Here is a 21,829-nt window from a genome sequence, read left to right on the forward strand (position 1 = left end):
GGTGGTGAGGAACCTGGCAGTCAGACAGTCAGATAAGTTCTCTGGTGGTGAGGAACCTGGCAGTCAGTCAGTCAGATAAGTTCTCTGGTGGTGAGGAACCTGGCAGTCAGACAGTCAGATAAGTTCTCTGGTGGTGAGGAACCTGGCAGTCAGTCAGTCAGATAAGTTCTCTGGTGGTGAGGAACCTGGCAGTCAGTCAGATAAGTTCTCTGGTGGTGAGGAACCTGGCAGTCAGTCAGTCAGATAAGTTCTCTGGTGGTGAGGAACCTGGCAGTCAGACAGTCAGATAAGTTCTCTGGTGGTGAGGAACCTGGCAGTCAGACAGTCAGATAAGTTCTCTGGTGGTGAGGAACCTGGCAGACAGTCAGATAAGTTCTCTGGTGGTGAGGAACCTGGCAGTCAGACAGTCAGATAAGTTCTCTGGTGGTGAGGAACCTGGCAGTCAGACAGTCAGATAAGTTCTCTGGTGGTGAGGAACCTGGCAGTCAGACAGTCAGATAAGTTCTCTGGTGGTGAGGAACCTGGCAGTCAGACAGTCAGATAAGTTCTCTGGTGGTGAGGAACCTGGCAGTCAGTCAGTCAGATAAGTTCTCTGGTGGTGAGGAACCTGGCAGTCAGTCAGATAAGTTCTCTGGTGGTGAGGAACCTGGCAGTCAGTCAGATAAGTTCTCTGGTGGTGAGGAACCTGGCAGTCAGTCAGATAAGTTCTCTGGTGGTGAGGAACCTGGCAGTCAGTCAGTCAGATAAGTTCTCTGGTGGTGAGGAACCTGGCAGTCAGTCAGATAAGTTCTCTGGTGGTGAGGAACCTGGCAGTCAGACAGTCAGATAAGTTCTCTGGTGGTGAGGAACCTGGCAGTCAGTCAGTCAGATAAGTTCTCTGGTGGTGAGGAACCTGGCAGTCAGACAGTCAGATAAGTTCTCTGGTGGTGAGGAACCTGGCAGTCAGACAGTCAGATAAGTTCTCTGGTGGTGAGGAACCTGGCAGTCAGTCAGTCAGATAAGTTCTCTGGTGGTGAGGAACCTGGCAGTCAGACAGTCAGATAAGTTCTCTGGTGGTGAGGAACCTGGCAGTCAGTCAGATAAGTTCTCTGGTGGTGAGGAACCTGGCAGTCAGTCAGTCAGATAAGTTCTCTGGTGGTGAGGAACCTGGCAGTCAGTCAGTCAGATAAGTTCTCTGGTGGTGAGGAACCTGGCAGTCAGACAGTCAGATAAGTTCTCTGGTGGTGAGGAACCTGGCAGTCAGACAGTCAGATAAGTTCTCTGGTGGTGAGGAACCTGGCAGACAGTCAGATAAGTTCTCTGGTGGTGAGGAACCTGGCAGTCAGACAGTCAGATAAGTTCTCTGGTGGTGAGGAACCTGGCAGTCAGACAGTCAGATAAGTTCTCTGGTGGTGAGGAACCTGGCAGTCAGACAGTCAGATAAGTTCTCTGGTGGTGAGGAACCTGGCAGTCAGACAGTCAGATAAGTTCTCTGGTGGTGAGGAACCTGGCAGTCAGTCAGTCAGATAAGTTCTCTGGTGGTGAGGAACCTGGCAGTCAGTCAGTCAGATAAGTTCTCTGCCTGTAGAGCTTCTGTAGCATTGGAGTCATTTTCCCAGGACTAAATTGAACAAGTAGATGGCATCCCTGCTCTTCAAAGTGCCAAGTTCGAAAATTATACTTGATACATTTTCAATCTGCTTGTGTCCATTGGATGACTACTCAGTCAGGTTTGGAGTCAGAATGTCTTCGCTAATTTCTAAATCAAGTGTCAATCCTGGACAATTTGTTGTTAATTCCCACACCATTGTTGGTGGAAAAAAAATGCACTATATGTCTGCCTTTGTGCAACTCGTCCTAAAAAAGTTCAGATCAGTTAAACTTGATGTACAAAAAACAGAAAATGTTTCATTCATTTTCATTTATACATTTCTGTGTGGCCTCAGTCTAACTCCCACTCTGTTCCTCAGGCATGAAGCCACTGCAGGGGAAACAGCTGATTCTGGTGGCCAACGCCCACATGCACTGGGACCCGGAGTTCTGTGACGTCAAGCTGATCCAGACCATGATGTTCCTGTCTGAGTTAAAGAGCATCGCTGAAAGGGCCCTGAGCTCCATGGGAACAGGCTCCCTGACCTCTGACCCGGCCTCCATCCCGATCGTGCTCTGTGCTGACCTCAACTCCCTGCCCGACTCTGGTAAGAACCTAACCCCAACTCTTAACTCAGACCCAGCCTCTATCGCTATCGTGCTCTGTGCTGACCTCAAGTCCCTACCCGACAAACAAGAAAATGCTCACCCAGATGCGGCGCTCCTAGTGGCCGGGGATTTTAATGCAGGGAAACTGAAATCCGTTTTACCTAATTTCTCCTGTGCAACTGGAAGGGAAAAAACTCACCTCTACTCTACACACAGAGACGCATACAAAGCTCTCCCTCGCCCTCCATTTGGCAAATCTGACCAGAACCTGGACAATGATTGTTGAACATGGCAGGTCCACAATCAATCTCTCAAACATACCCAAGCCCAACCCCTCTCTCCCACCCCGTCATGCTGTAATTAATCAAGAAGACGCCCAAGGAGAGACAAAGGGTTTAGCCTGAACTCTGTTCAACCCCGGCTTGTTCCCGGGATATGCCTAAGGAGAGCCACAGGGTCACAGTCTGGTTTCAGTCACTGATAACAACTGTAGAATCTGACCCGAACACAGGTCAGATGCCCATTTCACACACACACAAACCCAGTGAGAGGAACCAATTCAGTTCTTGCCTAGCAACAGAGATTTACCCATGTTTAACCCTGGCTCCGTGTTCGTCATTTTGTGATTAACTTTGTTTATCTTATAGTTTACTGAAAAATCCTCATCACTGATCGTGGACTACCGGAAATGGAGGGCCGAGCACGCCCCCATTCACATCGATGGGGCTGTAGTGGAGACGGTAGAGAGCTTCAAGGTCCTCGGTGTCCACATCACTAAGGACCTATCATGGTCCAAACACACCAACACAGTCGTGAAGAGGGCACGACAACATCTCTTTCCCCTCAGGAGGCTGAAAATATTGGCATGGGCCCCTCAGATCCTCAATCAGTTCTACAGCTGCACCATCGAGAGCATCTTGACTGGCTGCATCCCCACTTTGTATGACAACTGCTCGGCATCCGACTGCAAGGCGCTACAGAGGGTAGTGTGTACGGCCCAGTACATCACTGGGGCAGAACTCCCTGCCATCCAGGACCTCTATACCAGGCGGTGTCAGAGGAAGGCCCTCTAAAATGGTAAAAGTCTCCAGCCACCTCTGCTACCGAACAGCAAGCGGTACCGTAGCGCCAATTCTGGGACCAAAAGGCTCCTGAACAGCTTCTGCCATAAGACTGCTAATCCTTTAATCAAATGGCAACCCAGATATTCTGCTTTTTACCCCTACCTACATGTACATAGTCAGTCAATCACCTAACCAAACCTACATGTACATATTACCTCAATCAATCACCCCAACTACCTCGTACCCCAGTACACTGACTCGGTACCGGTACTCGTTGTATATAGCCTGTATATAGCCTCGTTATTGTTATTTGATTGTGTTACTATTTTCTTTTTATCTATTTGTTAATTTTCATATTTTTTAAACTGCATTGTTGGGAAAGGGCTCAAAAAGTAAGCATTTCACGGTAAAGTCTACACCTGTTGTATTCGGCGCATGTGACACATATTTTTTGGGGGGATTTCACCATGCCATAGAAGTAGAATAAGTAAACGGAAAAAGCCCCTCACAGAAGGAGTTGGATGGGGATTCCCATTCTTGTCATTTTATCTCTAGAGACCTGACGTGGCTCAGAACCACTGGGACCTTTTCTCTCTTGTCCTCGTGTGATTTTATTATGGATGACACAATCCACATGCTTTTGCTTTGTTTACACAAAGGTTTGACTCATGCTTGTCTAAGGAAGAAACAGCACTGTGTACACGCTGTGTCTGTGTGGAGTCTGGAGTCGCTAGGGCAACGGGCTCAGAGAAGATGGGGGAGGAGCCAGAGGGGACGAAAGCAGAGAGGACGAAAACGCAAGGAAATCAAGCTGCAGACAACTCCTCCAATGGGCTTTGACTTCTCAAACACGGCAGGAAGCTAACACAATATGATGCCCTGTCACCTGATTAATTCAGCCACTTACTTAGATAACTATCAGGTTAAACCTAGGGGTCGCATTAACACAGAATTCTTCATTTTTCACACAGGGGTGTCTCAATGCCCCCCCCTACACTGTATTAACTGTTTTAATGCCCCCCCCATCTCCACATACCCTGTATTGTTTCAATGCCCCCCCCCCCCTCCACACCCTGTATTAAGTGTTTAAAATCAAATAAAATGTTATGTGCCGAATACAACAGGTGTAGACCTTACCGTGAAATGCTTACAAGCCCTTAACCAACAATGCAGTTCAAGAAAGAGTTAAGAAAATATTTACTAAATAAACAAAAGTAAAAAGTAACACAATAAAATAACAATAACGAGGCTATATACAGGGGGTACCGGTACCGATTCAATGTGCGGGGGTACAGCTTAGTCGAGGTAATTTGTACATGTAGGTAGGGGTAAAGTGACTATGCATAGATAATAAACAGTGAGTAGCAGCAGTGTAAAAACAAATGGAGGGGGGGGTCAATGTAAATAGTCTGGGTAGCCATTTGATTAATTGTTCAGCAGTCTTATGGCTTGGGGGAAGAAGCTGTTAAGGAGCCTTTTGGTCCTAGACTTGGCACTCCGGTACCGCTTGCCGTGCGGTAGCAGAGAAAACAGTCTATGACTTGGGTGACTGGAGTCTTTGACAATTTTTTGGGCGCTCCTCTGACACCACCTGGTATAGAGGTCTTGGATGGCAGGAAGCTTGGCCCCAGTGATGTACTGGGCCGTACGCACTACCCTCTGTAGCGCCTTACGGTCAGATGCCGAGCAGTTGCCATACCAGGCTGTGATGCAACCGGTCAGGATGCTCTCGATGGTGCAGCTGTATAACTCTTTGAGGATCTGGGGACCCATGCCAAATCTTTTCAGTCTCCTGAGGGGGAAGAGGTGTTGTCGTACCCTCCTCACGACTGTCTTGGTGTGTTTGGACCATGATAGTTTGTTGGTGACGTGGACACCAGGGAGCTTGAAACACTCGACCCGCTTCACTACTGCCCGTCGATGTTAATGGGGGCCTGTTCGGCCCACCTTTTCCTGTAATCCATGATGCCCTCCCCCACCCTGTATTAACTGTTTCAATGCCCCCCCCTCTACACACTGTATTAACTGTTTCAATGCCCCCCTCCCTAGGAGTAGTGGAGTACCTGAGTAACGGTGGTGTAGCAGAGAACCATAAGGACTTCAGAGAGCTGCGCTACAACGAGGCTCTCACCAACTTCAGCTGCCAGGGGAAGAACAGCTCTTCTGGCGGCAGCATCACACACAGCTTCCAGCTGAAGAGCGCCTACCAAGGCAGCCTCATGTCTTACACCAACTACACCTACGACTTTAAGGTAGGCTACACGTCTGTATCCTACCACTGACCCTACGAGGACAGCCTCTATATCCTACCACTGACCCTACGAGGACAGGCTCTATATCCTACCACTGACCCTACGAGGACAGCCTCTATATCCTACCACTAACCCTACACCTATACGAGGACAGCCTCTATATCCTACCACTGACCCTATGTGGACAGCCTCTATATCCTACCACTGACCCTACGAGGACAGTCTCTATATCCTACCACTGACCCTACGAGGACAGCCTCAATATCCTACCACTAACTCTACGAGGACAGTCTCTATATACTACCACTAACCCTACGAGGACAGCCTCTATATCCTACCACTGACCCTACGAGGACATCCTCTATAGCCTACCACTGACCCTACGAGGAAAGCCTCTATATCCTACCACTGACCCTACGAGGACAGCCTCTATATCCTACCCCTACCCCTAACCCTACGAGGACATCCTCTATATCCTACCACTGACCCTACAAGGACAGCCTCTATATAATAATATAATAATATGCCATTTAGCAGACGCTTTTATCCAAAGCGACTTACAGTCATGCGTGCATACATTTTTTTTTGTGTATGGGTGGTCCCGGGGATCGAACCCACTACCTTGGCGTTACAAGCGCCGTGCTCTACCAGCTGAGCTACAGAGAACCATATATCCTACCACTAACCCTACGAGGACAGCCTCTCTATCCTACCACTAACCCTACACCGATACGAGGACAGCCTCTATATCCTACCACTGACCCTGCGAGGACAGCCTCTATATCCTACCACTAACCCTATGAGGTCAGTCTCTATATCCTACCACTGACCCTATGAGGACAGCCTCTATATCCTACCACTGACCCTACAAGGACAGCCTCTATATCCTACCACTGACCCTACGAGAACAGCCTCTATAGCCTACCACTAACCCTACGAGAACAGCCTCTATAGCCTACCACTAACCCTACGAGGACAGTCTCTATATCCTACCACTGACCCTACGAGGACAGTCTCTATATCCTACCACTAACCCTAAGAGGACAGTCTCTATATCCTACCACTAACCCTACGAGGACAGCCTCTATATCCTACCAGTAACCCTACGAGGACAGCCTCTATATCCTACCACTAACCCTACGGGGACAGTCTCTATATCCTACCACTGACCCTACGAGGACAGCCTCTATATCCTACCACTAACCCTACAAAGACATCCTCTATAGCCTACCACTAACCCTACGAGGACAGCCTCTATATCCTACCAGTAACCCTACGAGGACAGGCTCTATATCCTACCACTGACCCTACGAGGACAGCCTCTATATCCTACCACTAACCCTACGAGGACAGACTCTATATCCTACCACTGACCCTACGAGGACAGCCTCTATATCCTACCAGTAACCCTACGAGGACAGGCTCTATATCCTACCACTAACCCTACGAGGACAGCCTCTATATCCTACCACTAACCCTACGAGGACAGCCTCTATATCCTACCACTAACCCTACGAGGACAGCCTCTATATCCTACCACTAACCCTACAAGGACAGCCTCTATATCCTACCACTGACCCTACGAGGACAGCCTCTATATCCTACCACTAACCCTACACCTATACGAGGACAGCCTCTATATCCTACCACTGACCCTATGTGGACAGCCTCTATATCCTACCACTGACCCTACGAGGACAGTCTCTATATCCTACCACTGACCCTACGAGGACAGCCTCAATATCCTACCACTAACTCTACGAGGACAGTCTCTATATACTACCACTAACCCTACGAGGACAGCCTCTCTATCCTACCACTGACCCTACGAGTACATCCTCTATAGCCTACCACTGACCCTACGAGGAAAGCCTCTATATCCTACCACTGACCCTACGAGGACAGCCTCTATATCCTACCCCTAACCCTACGAGGACATCCTCTATATCCTACCACTGACCCTACAAGGACAGCCTCTATATAATAATATAATAATATGCCATTTAGCAGACGCTTTTATCCAAAGCGACTTACAGTCATGCGTGCATACATTTTTTTTTGTGTATGGGTGGTCCCGGGGATCGAACCCACTACCTTGGCGTTACAAGCGCCGTGCTCTACCAGCTGAGCTACAGAGAACCATATATCCTACCACTAACCCTACGAGGACAGCCTCTATATCCTACCACTAACCCTACACCGATACGAGGACAGCCTCTATATCCTACCACTGACCCTGCGAGGACAGCCTCTATATCCTACCACTAACCCTATGAGGACAGCCTCTATATCCTACCACTGACCCTACAAGGACAGCCTCTATATCCTACCACTGACCCTACGAGAACAGCCTCTATAGCCTACCACTAACCCTACGAGAACAGCCTCTATAGCCTACCACTAACCCTACGAGGACAGTCTCTATATCCTACCACTGACCCTACGAGGACAGTCTCTATATCCTACCACTAACCCTAAGAGGACAGTCTCTATATCCTACCACTAACCCTACGAGGACAGCCTCTATATCCTACCAGTAACCCTACGAGGACAGGCTCTATATCCTACCACTAACCCTACGAGGACAGCCTCTATATCCTACCACTAACCCTACGAGGACAGCCTCTATATCCTACCACTAACCCTACGGGGACAGTCTCTATATCCTACCACTGACCCTACGAGGACAGCCTCTATATCCTACCACTAACCCTACGAGGACATCCTCTATAGCCTACCACTAACCCTACGAGGACAGCCTCTATATCCTACCAGTAACCCTACGAGGACAGGCTCTATATCCTACCACTGACCCTACGAAGACAGCCTCTATATCCTACCACTAACCCTACGAGGACAGACTCTATATCCTACCACTGACCCTACGAGGACAGCCTCTATATCCTACCAGTAACCCTACGAGGACAGGCTCTATATCCTACCACTAACCCTACGAGGACAGCCTCTATATCCTACCACTAACCCTACGAGGACAGCCTCTATATCCTACCACTAACCCTACGAGGACAGCCTCTATATCCTACCACTAACCCTACAAGGACAGCCTCTATATCCTACCACTGACCCTACGAGGACAGCCTCTATATCCTACCACTAACCCTACGAGGACAGCCTCTATATCCTACCACTGACCCTACGAGGACGGCCTCTATATCCTACCACTAACCCTATGAGGACAGTCTCTATATTCTACCTTTCTCTCTCCTTCTCTCTTCTCTCTCTATCCTTCTCTCGTCTCTCTCTCTCTCTCCTCCTCTCTCTCCATCCTTCTCCCTCTCTCTCTCCTTCTCCCTCTCCCTCCTCTCTCTCTCCACATCTCCCCATACTGTAGAGCAAAGTGTCAACATTACAGAGCATTCATGAGGCTAAAATATATTTTAGAATATTTGAACGTATAGCAACGCTAACAAGATCTTTCATTTCCCTCTTTCTTTCTTCCTTCCTCCCTCCGCAGGGCGTGATCGACTACATCTTCTTCTCCAAGACTCACATGTCTGTAGCCGGCCTGCTGGGCCCCCTGGAGACTCAGTGGTTAACGGACAACAACATCACCGGGTGTCCCCACCCCCACATACCCTCTGACCACTTCTCTCTGCTCGCCCAGCTGGAGCTCCACCCGCCCGTCACCTCCTCTTCCTCCCTCAACGGCCTGCACCTGCCCCGTCCACAGGTAGTGGGGTTACAACCACTCACCCCTGACCCCTTTGAAGCCTGACCTTTGAACCCCTAATGCCCTTCCTCCTCCTCTGCCGCAATGGACCCTGTACATTTTCTCATCATGACCCTAATCACAAACCATCCAAGGAACTCCGATGCAGACAAGCCATTCCCCAAAGGAGTGAAGTATTCACCCCTCTCTGCTCCTATTTTTAACCTCTATTTTGCACACAGCATTTCTGTTAGTTTTGCTTGTTGTTTTTCGTCCACATGGGATTCATGTTTTGTGTTGTTTTCTGGTCATATGGTGCTGCTGCTGCTGCCCTTCTGCTTGGAAACGCCAAGTGTCTGTCAGAAATAGCACCCTATTCCCTATATAGTGCACTACTTTTGACCAGAGCCCAATGCGATATAGGAAATAGGTTTCCATTTGGGAGGAAGCCCCAAGTTCAGGTCACCTTGGTCTGATGTCAGTGTTTTTGCCTTTGCCTGGTCTGGGTGGGCCTGGTCTGGATGGGCCTGGTCTGGGTGGGCCTGGTCTGGGTGGGCCTGGTCTGGATGGGCCTGGTCTGGGTGGGCCTGGTCTGGGTGGGCCTGGTCTGGGTGGGCCTGGTCTGGGTGGGCCTGGTTTGGGTGGGCCTGGTCTGGGTGGGCCTGGTCTGGGTGGGCCTGGTCTGGATGGCCTGTCTGAGAGTAAGAAAAGCTCAACACTACATCAGTATATAATATAAAAGTATATATTTCAGAATGGAAATCAAAATGTGAAATGTTGTCATCTCCAGCATGTGTCTATGGAAGCCTATAAGGGTCAATCAGTGAACAGGATCCCAGCACTACTAACTCAAACACAGCTTCGGTATTAACTTACTTTGATCTCTCACCTTCTCATGCTGCTATGTAAGTTGACACTATGCATTGATTTTCCCTCACCTGTTTGAGTGGTGTGTGTGCCCCTGACCCAAAGAAAGTGATCCCATTTATTAAATTGCACCTTTAAAGACAGGTAGCTTAGTGGTTAAGAGCATTGTACCAGTAACCGAAAGGTCGCTGGTTCTAATCCCCAAGCCGACTAGGTGAAAAATCTGTCTGTGCCCTTGAGCAAGGCACTTAACCCTTATTGCTCCTGTAAGTCGCTCTGGATAAGAGTGTCTGCTAAATGACTAAAATGTAAATGTTAAGACCACAAGTTACAGCAACAAAATGTCCCAGAAGTTATCCTTGAAATTATAAAACATGTCCCAGAAGTTATCCTTGAAATTATAAAAAATGTCCCAGAAGTTATCCTTGAAATTATAAAAAATTTACCAGAAATGTCTCTTACCAGAGTAAGTTTTAAACAGAAAGTCATCATTATATTTAGTCTTTAGCTTTTAAACTGCAGTGTTTTTAATTCCTTTTGAAGTCTTAATTAGCCCAACTTCCCTGAGGCTCATAGCCCCAAGAGTCCTCCATCAATCAATTTAAAGATTGATTGATTGATAGAAGAATCCACCCAGAACCAATCAGATTTGCTCCCCCATGTGTTGCAATATCTATTTATTAACATGAGAAATGATTGGTTTGTTTCCAGGCCAGATGCCATAATAAGGATGTAATGATGTCATAGACGATCAGTGAACTTATTCCCCAATGCAGAGCTGAATGTATTTTCTAAAGGCTCGCGACAACTTGCAGTGTTTTTTTTTTTTTACGTCTATGCTAAAGCTAGATAGCAATAGCTTCTAAACCACTGTAAACGTGTTTGTGTAAGTTATGTAAGAAAAAAAGTAGTTTACGGTTGCATCCCAAATGGCAACCTGTTACCTAAAATAGTGCATTAATTTTTACCGGGCCCCATAGGGCTTTGGTCAAAAGTAGTGCACTATGCAGGAGATAGGTAGTCATTTGGGACACATCCTAACTGAATGTGATATCCCCTTGCTGAGGTAGGATCCAGGGCTGCCTCTTCCATTCATCATCTAGACCTGTTCAAAGCCCTGGGTCCATTACAGTGACTTGGATCATGTACAGTGGGGTCCGAAATTATTGGCGCCCTGACTGTATAAAATCAATAATTCAAATACTGAGCTATATTGTATGCTCAAAAAAATTGGGGAAATTATATTATTTTATACTAACACAATTGCTCATAGAAATAGATTTTGGTGGTGGTCCTCTGTAGCTCAATTGGTAGAATCAATTGGTAGAGCATGGCGCTTGTAACGCCAGGGTAGTGGGTTCGATCCCCGGGACCACCCATACGTAAAAATGTATGCGCACATGACTGTAAGTCGCTTTGGATAAAAGCGTCTGCTAAATGGCATATTATTATTATTATTATTATTATTATTAGTTCTCATCTTTATCAAGGATGTCAAATCATTTCGGACCTCACTGTATGTTACACATACAATAATGTTCATTATAGGCAAAGGCTATATATCTGACGGGGGTCACTGGTATGTTGTAGTGCCTAGTATTAGAAGGCCTCACTTTTTCTGTCAGAGTTTGGGCTAGCACCCTGCAAATAGGTAATGAATAAGTTATTACTGAGTAAATACCATTTTACCATGTCATTTATTAGGCAACACCTGGTCATTTCTGTAACTTCAAATTCATACAGAGTTGGAAAAGTGATCAAACCTTTTTTTCTCTGAGGTGTTTGACTGAAGCCATATACACTGAGTGTACAAAACATTAGGAACACCTTCCTAATATTGAGTTGCATCCCCTTTTAGCCCTCAGAACAGCCTCAATGCGTCTGGGCATGGACTCTACAAGATGTCGAAAGCATTCCACAGGGATGCTGGCTCCTGTTGACTCCAATGCATCCCACAGTTGGCTGGATGTCCTTTGGGTGGTGGATCATTTTTGATACACACGGAAAACTGTTGTGTGAAAAACCCTGCAGTGTTGCAGTTCTTGACACACTCAAACCGGTGCGCCTGGCACCTACTACCATACCCCATTTAAAGGCACTTAAATATTTTGTCTTGCCTATTCACCCTCTGAATGGCACACATACACAATCCATGTCTCAAGGCTTAAACATCCTTCTTTAACCTGTCTCCTCCCCTTCATCTACACTGATTTGAAGTGGATTTAACAGGTGACATCAATAACAGATCATAGACTGACCAGGTGAATCCAGGTGAAAGCTATGTCATGGAAAGAGTATATTTGCTGAACTAAAATATAAACTAAAATATAAACACAACATGCAACAATTTCAGAGATTTTACTGAATTACAGTTCATATACAGAAATCGGTCAATTTAAATAAATTCATTAGGCCCTAACCTATGGATTTCACATGACTGGGCAGGGGCGCAGCCGTGGGTGGGCCTGGGAGGGCATAGGATCACCCATTTGGCAGCCAGACCCACCCACTTGGGAGCCAGGCCCAGCCAATCTGAATGAGTTTTTCCCCACAAAAGGGCTTTATTACAGACAGAAATACTCCTCCGTGGTCTGCGGTTGTGAGGCTGGTTGGACGTAAAACAATGTTTTAAAAATGAACATTCAATTCTCTGGCAACAGCTCTGGTGGACATTCCTGCAGTCAGCATGCCAATTGCACGCTCCCTCAACTTGAGACATCTGTGGCATTGTGTTGTGTGACACAACTGCACATTTTAAAGTGGCCTTTTATTGTCCGCAGCACAAGGTGCACCTGTGTAATCATCATGCTGTTTAATCAGCTTCTTGATATGCCACACCTGTCAGGTGGATTGATTATCTTGGCAAAGGAGAAATGCTCACTAACAGGGATGTAAACACATTTGTGCACAACATTTGAGAGAAATAATATTTTTGTGCAAATGGGACATTTCTGGGATTTTTTGTATTTCAGCTCATGAAACATGGGACCAACACTTTACATGTTGCGTTTATATTCATGTTCAGTGTATATGGGGATAAGGGTTGCAAAATTCTGGTAACTTTCTCAGAATTCCAAGGGAATAACCAGGACATCTGGAATCCTTCAACCAGGATTTCTGGAAAACCTGGGAATTTTTTGAAAGTTATCAGAATTTTGCAACCCTAATCCCCATAACCATACATTCAGTATATGGCTTCATTCAAACACCTCAGGGAACAAACGCTCAACTTTACAGCTTCCAACTCTGTATGACTTCAAAGTTACAGAAATTACCAGGTATTGCCCTAATGTGGATACACTAAAACCATGGTAACGCTGTACTGTGTGTGTGTATTTTGAAGCTTTTGTCCACATAACATAACATGCCTTGGCAACGTTGTCTTTGCTTTATTTGCCCATGATCAAACTGACATCAAACTATGCCTCCGATTTTTCAATGACTTCTGTGAAACCAGCTTGCCTGAGAGAGTGAGGGAGAATTTCTGGGCCCATACTTCACTCCTCAGATTTTCATTTTGTGGATACGACTTCATTTATAGCAGTTCTATGTGAAGCCACATATTATCGTATTTGCTGTCTGATCACTATACCTGGTGATTGAGGGGGAAAGTAAAATGTTCCTAGCCTGGTCCTATATCTGTTCATGCTGTCTTGCCAATGTTAATTTTTGCCGTGGCAAAACAGATCTGGGACCAGGCTACCATTGTCCTACTAGGGTGGTGATTTTAGATGATGTCACCAGTCCAAAGTTTTGTCAATCTGATCTGTCAGTGTGCCACCTTTTGTATGTGAAATACCCCCACCTCAACAAAGTATTGAGAGCAGTGTGAGAACCAATGTCTCCACCGAAACTACGGCCATTTTCTATTTCTGAATCAAATGCAGTCTACAAATTGGTACTTTGTACGAAACAGTATTACAAGCTTTTGTAAATAGATAAATGTTCTAGATTTAAAAAATATATAAAAATCGTCTAAATGTCTTTTATTCATTTGTGACTGAATAATTTAAATGTCAAATGAATCTAAATGGTCAAATGTTATGAGATGTTATTTTTTGTCCCTTTTTCAGCTGATGATCTCCAGCCTTCCCAAGGACTTTTATGTTTCTGTTTTTTAACAAGGACTCCCACTCCCAAACACCATGATCATTTTCAGAACATCAGCTGCATTTTCCTTCCCTCCAGCCCCTCCACATATCTCATTGAATATCACAGCCAATTTACAATCATGAACACATCCACTAGTACTTTCTATATGTGTATCAACATTAGTTTTGTTGAGCACACCTCCATTTTCTTCCAACAACAACAACAACGTGCCTAGTTTGTACAGGATACCATCTCTAGTTTGTACAGGATACCATCTCTAGTTTGTACAGGATACCATATCTAGTTTGTACAGGATACCATCTCTAGTTTGTACAGGATACCATATCTCTAGTTTGTACAGGATACTATCTCTCTAGTTTGTACAGGATACCATATCTGTAGTTTGTACAGGATACTATCTCTCTAGTTTGTACAGGATACCATATCTGTAGTTTGTACAGGATACCATCTCTAGTTTGTACAGGATACCATATCTCTAGTTTGTACAGGATACCATATTTGTAGTTTGTACAGCATACCATCTCTAGTTTGTACAGGATACCATCTCTAGTTTGTACAGGATACCATATCTAGTTTGTACAGGATACTATCTCTAGTTTGTACAAGATACCATCTCTAGTTTGTACAGGATACCATCTCTAGTTTGTACAGGATACTATCTCTAGTTTGTACAGGATACCATATCTAGTTTGTACAGAATACTATCTCTAGTTTGTACAGGATACTATCTCTAGTTTGTACAGGATACCATCTCTCTAGTTTGTATAGGATACCATATCTAGTTTGTACAGGATACTATCTCTAGTTTGTACAGGATACTATATCTAGTTTGTACAGGATACCATCTCTCTAGTTTGTATAGGATACCATATCTAGTTTGTACAGGATACTATCTCTAGTTTGTACAGGATTCCATCTCTAGTTTGTACAGGATACCATCTCTAGTTTGTACAGGATACCATCTCTAGTTTGTACAGGATACTATCTCTCTAGTTTGTACAGGATACTATCTCTCTGGTTTGTACAGCATACCATCTCTAGTTTGTACAGGATACTATCTCTAGTTTGTACAGGATACTATCTCTCTAGTTTGTACAGGATACCATCTCTAGTTTGTACAGGATACCATCTCTAGTTTGTACAGGATACCATCTCTAGTTTGTACAGGATACCATATCTAGTTTGTAAAGGATACCATCTCTAGTTTGTACAGCATACCAGCTCTAGTTTTTACAGGATACTATCTTTAGTTTCTACAGGATACTATCTCTCTAGTTTGTACAGGATACTATCTCTAGTTTGTACAGCATACCAGCTCTAGTTTTTACAGGATACCATCTCTAGTTTGTATAGGATACCATCTCTAGTTTGTACAAGATACCATCTCTAGTTTGTACAGGATACTATCTCTCTAGTTTGTACAGGATACCATCTCTAGTTTGTACAGGATACCATCTCTAGTTTGTACAGGATACCATCTCTCTAGTTTGTAAAGGATACCATCTCTAGTTTGTCAAGGATACTATCTCTCTAGTTTGTAAAGGATACCATCTCTAGTTTGTACAGGATACCATCTCTAGTTTGTACAGGATACCATCTCTCTAGTTTGTACAGGATACTATCTCTCTAGTTTGTACAGGATACCATCTCTCTAGTTTGTACAGGATACTATCTCTCTAGTTTGTACAGGATACTATCTCTCTAGTTTGTACAGCATACTATCTCTCTAGTTTGTACAGGATACCATCTCTAGTTTGTACAGGATACTATCTCTAGTTTGTCAAGGATACTATCTCTCTAGTTTGTAAAGGATACCATCTCTAGTTTGTACAGGATACCATCTCTAGTTTGTACAGGATATCATCTCTAGTTTGTACAGGATACCATCTCTAGTTTGTACAGGATACCATCTCTAGTTTGTACAGGATACTATCTCTCTAGTTTGTACAGCATATCATCTCTAGTTTGTACAGGATACCATCTCTAGTTTGTACAGGATACCATATCTAGTTTGTACAGGATACTATCTCTAGTTTGTACAAGATACCATCTCTAGTTTGTACAGGATACCATCTCTAGTTTGTACAGGATACCATCTCTAGTTTGTACAGGATACTATATCTCTAGTTTGTACAGGATACTATCTCTCTGGTTTGTACAGCATACCATCTCTAGTTTGTACAGGATACTATCTCTAGTTTGTACAGGATACTATCTCTCTAGTTTGTACAGGATACCATCTCTAGTTTGTACAGGATACCATCTCTAGTTTGTACAGGATACCATCTCTAGTTTGTACAGGATACTATCTCTAGTTTGTACAGGATACTATCTCTCTAGTTTGTACAGGATACCATCTCTAGTTTGTACAGGATACCATCTCTAGTTTGTACAGGATACCATCTCTAGTTTGTACAGGATACCATATCTAGTTTGTAAAGGATACCATATCTAGTTTGTAAAGGATACCATCTCTAGTTTGTACAGGATACCATATCTAGTTTGTAAAGGATACCATCTCTAGTTTGTACAGCATACCAGCTCTAGTTTTTACAGGATACTATCTTTAGTTTGTACAGGATACTATCTCTAGTTTGTACAGCATACCAGCTCTAGTTTTTACAGGATACCATCTCTAGTTTGTATAGGATACCATCTCTAGTTTGTACAAGATACCATCTCTAGTTTGTACAGGATACTATCTCTCTAGTTTGTACAGGATACCATCTCTAGTTTGTACAGGATACTATCTCTCTAGTTTGTACAGGATACCATCTCTAGTTTAACCAGGATACCATCTCTAGTTTGTACAGGATACCATCTCTCTAGTTTGTAAAGGATACCATCTCTAGTTTGTACAGGATACTATCTCTCTAGTTTGTACAGGATACCATCTCTAGTTTGTACAGGATACTATCTCTAGTTTGTACAGGATACCATATCTAGTTTGTACAGGATACTATCTATCCAACAGCAGAACTGCCTGTGAGATTATGAAGCTCAAAGACTAACCATGCCCCAACATCCATCCCTTCTATCCATCCCTCCATCCTCCCTCTATTCTAACATCACCTGGTCCAACCCTTTAGGACTGTGAGAATGTGAAGTTGAACATACAGTGGGGAGAACAAGTATTTGATACACTGCTGATTTTGCAGGTTTTCCTACTTACAAAGCATGTGGTCTGTAATTTTTATCATAGGTACACTTCAACTGTGAGAGACGGAATCTAAAACAAAAATCCAGAAAATCACATTGTATGATTTTTAAGTAAATCATTTGCATTTTAATGCATGACATAAGTATTTGATACATCAGAAAAGCAGAACTTAATATTTGGTACAGAAACCTTTGTTTGCAATTACAGAGATCATACGTTTCCTGTAGGTCTTGACCAGGTTTGCACACACTGCAGCAGGGATTTTGGCCCACTCCTCCATACAGACCTCCTCCAGATCCTTCAGGTTTCGGGGGCTGTCGCTGGGCAATACGGACTTTCAGCTCCCTTCAAAGATGTTCTATTGGGTTCAGGTCTGGAGACTGGCTAGGCCACTCCAGGACCTTGAGATGCTTCTTACGGAGCCACTCCTTAGTTGCCCTGGCTGTGTGTTTCGGGTCGTTGTCATGCTGGAAGACCCAGCCACGACCCATCTTCAATGCTCTTACTGAGGGAAGGGAGGTTGTTGGCCAAGATCTCCCGATACATTGCCCCATCCATCCTCCCCTCAATACGGTGCAGTCGTCCTGTCCCCTTTGCAGAAAAGCATCCCCAAATAATGATGTTTCCACCTCCATGCTTCACTGTTGGGATGGTGTTCTTGGGGTTGTACTCATCCTTCTTCTTCCTCCAAACACGGCGAGTGGAGTTTAGACCAAAAAGCTCTATTTTGTCTCATCAGACCACATGACCTTCTCCCATTCCTCCTCTGGATCATCCAGATGGTCATTGGCAAACTTCAGATGGGCCTGGACATGCGCTGGCTTGAGCAGGGGGACCTTGCGTGCGCTGCAGGATTTTAATCCATGACGGCGTAGTGTGTTACTAATGGTTTTCTTTGAGACTGTGGTCCCAGCTCTCTTCAGGTCATTGACCAGGTCCTGCCGTGTAGTTCTGGGCTTATCCCTCACCTTCCTCATGATCATTGATGCCCCACGAGGTGAGATCTTGCATGGAGCCCCAGACCGAGGGTGATTGACCGTCATCTTGAACTTCTTCCATTTTCTAATAATTGCGCCAACAGTTGTTGCCTTCTCACCAAGCTGCTTGCCTATTGTCCTGTAGCCCATCCCAGCATTGTGCAGGTCTACAATTTTATCCCTGATGTCCTTACACAGCTCTCTGGTCTTGGCCATTGTGGAGAGGTTGGAGTCTGTTTTATTGAGTGTGTGGACAGGTGTCTTTTATACAGGTACCGAGTTCAAACAGGTGCAGTTAATACAGGTAATGAGTGGAGAACAGGAGGGCTTCTTAAAGAAAAACTAACAGGTCTGTGAGAGCCGGAATTCTTACTGGTTGGTAGGTGATCAAATACTTATGTCATGCAATAAAATGCAAATCAATTACTTAAAAATCATACAATGTGATTTTCTGGATATTTGTTTTTAGATTCCGTCTCTCACAGTTGAAGTGTACCTATGATAAAAATGACAGACCTCTACATGCTTTGTAAGTAGGAAAACCTGCAGAATCGGCAGTGTATCAAATACTTGTTCTCCCCACTGCATATAAGGTACAGGGATGGCCACTGGCACAGTGTCACTAGAACCCTCTCTTTCGGTGTGTGTGTGTTTGTGTGTGTGTGTGTGTGTGTGTGTTTCACACAACTGCAGTTGACCTTGGTTGCAACCTTGGTAAAACCAGCATTTTTTTTTCTTCCCTCTTTTGAAGAAAAGGTCCTCTGTTTGGTCCATCATGCCACCTCCTCTTGCTGTCTGATGGGTCAATCTTACAGCACCTGACAGGCTATGGAATTAACACTGAGAGCTGGGTGTGGTGGGGAGGTTAACTAGCAGACCTGAGTTCAAATCTTTGAGCGTTTTCTTTATCCTGCCTGGAGTGTCAGGTGGGCGGGGTTTCCACTTTTGTGACTGTTCTCTTAGTTCCAATGTGCCAGGAAAGCTCAATCAAGTCCGGATCAAGTGTTTGAAATTATTTCATATAGTATTTGAACCCAGTTTTGGAAACCAGTTATCAGGATTTAACAATAATGTTCAGCTTCAAGGTTAACGTAGTAACAGTCATTCAGTTGCTTGTGTCAGCCGTATTGAGAGTGGTCGTAGGTAAATGGTTCCTCAGAGATCTTGCTAGACCCATAGTGTCCCAAATAGCACCCTATTGCCCAATGCATGCATGAGAGCACCAGCTGTTCCGGATGACTATGTGATCACGCTCTCCGTAGCCGATGTGAGTAAGACCTTTAAACAGGTCAACATTCACAAGGCCGCAGGGCCAGACCGATAACCAGGACGTGTACTCCGAGCATGTGCTGACCAACTGGCAAGTGTCTTCACTGACATTTTCAACATGTCCCTGACTGAGTCTGTAATACCAACATGTTTCAAGCAGACCACCATAGTCCCCGTGCCCAAGGACACTAAGATAACCTGCCTAAATGACTACCGACCCGTAGCACTGACGTCTGTAGCCATGAAGTGCTTTGAAAGGCTGGTCATGGCTCACATCAACACCATTATCCCAGAAACCCTAGACCCACTCCAATTTGCATACCGCTCCAACAGATCCACAGATGATGCAATCTCTATTGCACTCCACACTGCCCTTTCCCACCTGGACAAGAGGAACACCTACGTGAGAATGCTATTCATTGACTACAGCTCAGCATTCAACACCATAGTGCCCTCAAAGCTCATCACTAAGCTAAGGATCCTGGGACTAAACACCTCCCTTTGCAACTGGATCCTGGACTTCCTGACGGGCCGCCCCCAGGTGGTAAGGGTAGGTAACAACACATCTTCAACACTGATCCTCAACACGGGGGCCCCTCAGGGGTGTGTGCTCAGTCCTCTCCTGTACTCCCTGTTCACCCATGACTGCATGGCCAGGCACGACTCCAACACCATCATTAAGTTTGCCGACGACACAACAGTGGTAGGCCTGATCACCGACAACGATGAGACAGCCTATAGGGAGGAGGTCAGAGACCTGGCCGTGTGGTGCCAGGATAACAACCTCTCCCTCAACGTGACCAAGACAAAGGAGATGATTGAGGACTACAGGGAAAAAAAAGAGGACTGAGCACGCCCCCATTCTCATCGACGGGGCTGTAGGTTGAGAGCTTCAAGTTCCTTGGTGTCCACATCACCAACGAACTATCATGGTCCAAACACACCAAGACAGTCGTGAAGAGGGCACGACAAAGCCTATTCCCCCTCAGGAGACTGAAAAGATTCGGCATGGGTCCTCAGATCCTCAAAAAATTATACAGCTGCACCATCGAGAGCATCCTGACTGGTTGCATCACCGCCTGGTATGGCAACTGCTTGGCCTCCGACCGCAAGGCACTACAGAGGGTAGTGCGTACGGCCCAGTACATCACTGGGGCCAAGCTTCCTGCCATCCAGGACCTCTATACCAGGCGGTGTCAGAGGAAGGCCCTCAAAATTGTCAAAGACTCCAGCCACCCTAGTCATAGACTGTTCTCTCTGCTACCGCACGGCAAGCGGTACCGGAGTGCCAAGTCTAGGTCCAAAAGACTTCTCAACAGCTTCTACCCCCAAGCCATAAGACTCCTGAACAGCTAATCATGGCTACCCAGACTATTTGCACTGCCCCCCCCCACCCCATATTTTTACGCTGCTGCTACTCTGTTAATTATTTATGCATAGACACTTTAACTCTACCCACATGTACATATTACTTCAACTACCTCAACTAGCCGGTGCCCCCGCACATTGACTCTGCACCGGTACCCCCCTGTGTATATAGCCTCCCTACTGTTATTTTATTTTACTTCTGCTCTTTTTTTCTCAACACTTTTTTGTTGTTGTTTTATTTTACTTTTTTATTAAAAAATAAATGCACTGTTGGTTAAGGGCTGTAAGTAAGCATTTCACTGTAATGTCTGCACCTGTTGTATTCGGCGCATGTGGCCAATAAAATTTGATTTCAAAAGTAGAGCGCTAAATAGGGAAAAGGGTGTCATTCAAATCAATGTTTCATCTCACCAGCTGCACACGTTCCGTCTGTTTCTGAATGTAGAAGTCGGAAGTGGTGATAGTTGTTGATTTGATTTCAGAGCGGACTGTTTTTATTTGTTTATTCATGTCATTGTTTGGCAGACTTTATTTCTTACTTTGGCACAGAGTGATTGGAATTGCTTTATTTTCTGATAGCAGAATGATTTTGAGTAGTGAACTCTAGGCTTTGGTGAATACCACTGGGAGTATTCCAGGACCTATGCCACCTTAGAAGAGAAATTATAGCATCTATAATATGCTGATTCAGGTCTAATGCCATGTGAGTGCTATAGCAAGGTCATTGCTTAGTGTGATGAATAGAAAGCGCTAATCATGTGTTTGTCTTCGTTTAAATGGCCCCTATGCATCCAACGAACTTGATCTACAGTGGGGGGAAAAAAGTATTTAGTCAGCCACCAATTGTGCAAGTTCTCCCACTTAAAAAGATGAGAGGCCTGTAATTTTCATGATAGGTACACGTCAACTAT

At 45.1% G+C, this 21,829-nt stretch overlaps 1 protein-coding gene across 2 annotated transcripts in view; it reads left to right on the plus strand.

Annotated features, from left to right (window-relative positions):
- Nucleotides 1-9,721, plus strand: part of LOC121584466 (CCR4-NOT transcription complex subunit 6-like) — a 45,790-nt gene extending 36,069 nt beyond the window's left edge. The window contains exons 10-12 of one of the 2 annotated variants that reach the window (XM_041900351.2): nt 1,950-2,177; nt 5,292-5,494; nt 8,970-9,720. In XM_041900351.2, coding sequence (XP_041756285.2) covers nt 1,950-2,177; nt 5,292-5,494; nt 8,970-9,230 — 692 coding nt within the window. In that variant the 3' untranslated portion in view covers nt 9,231-9,720. Of the gene's footprint in view, nt 1-1,949; nt 2,178-5,291; nt 5,495-8,969 lie in introns of both variants that reach the window. The other variant, XM_041900353.2, reaches the window with a different exon arrangement.
- The last annotated feature ends 12,108 nt before the right edge of the window (nt 9,722-21,829 follow it).

This window comes from Coregonus clupeaformis, chromosome 16, assembly GCF_020615455.1.
Source record: "Coregonus clupeaformis isolate EN_2021a chromosome 16, ASM2061545v1, whole genome shotgun sequence".
Lineage (NCBI taxonomy): Eukaryota > Metazoa > Chordata > Actinopteri > Salmoniformes > Salmonidae > Coregonus > Coregonus clupeaformis.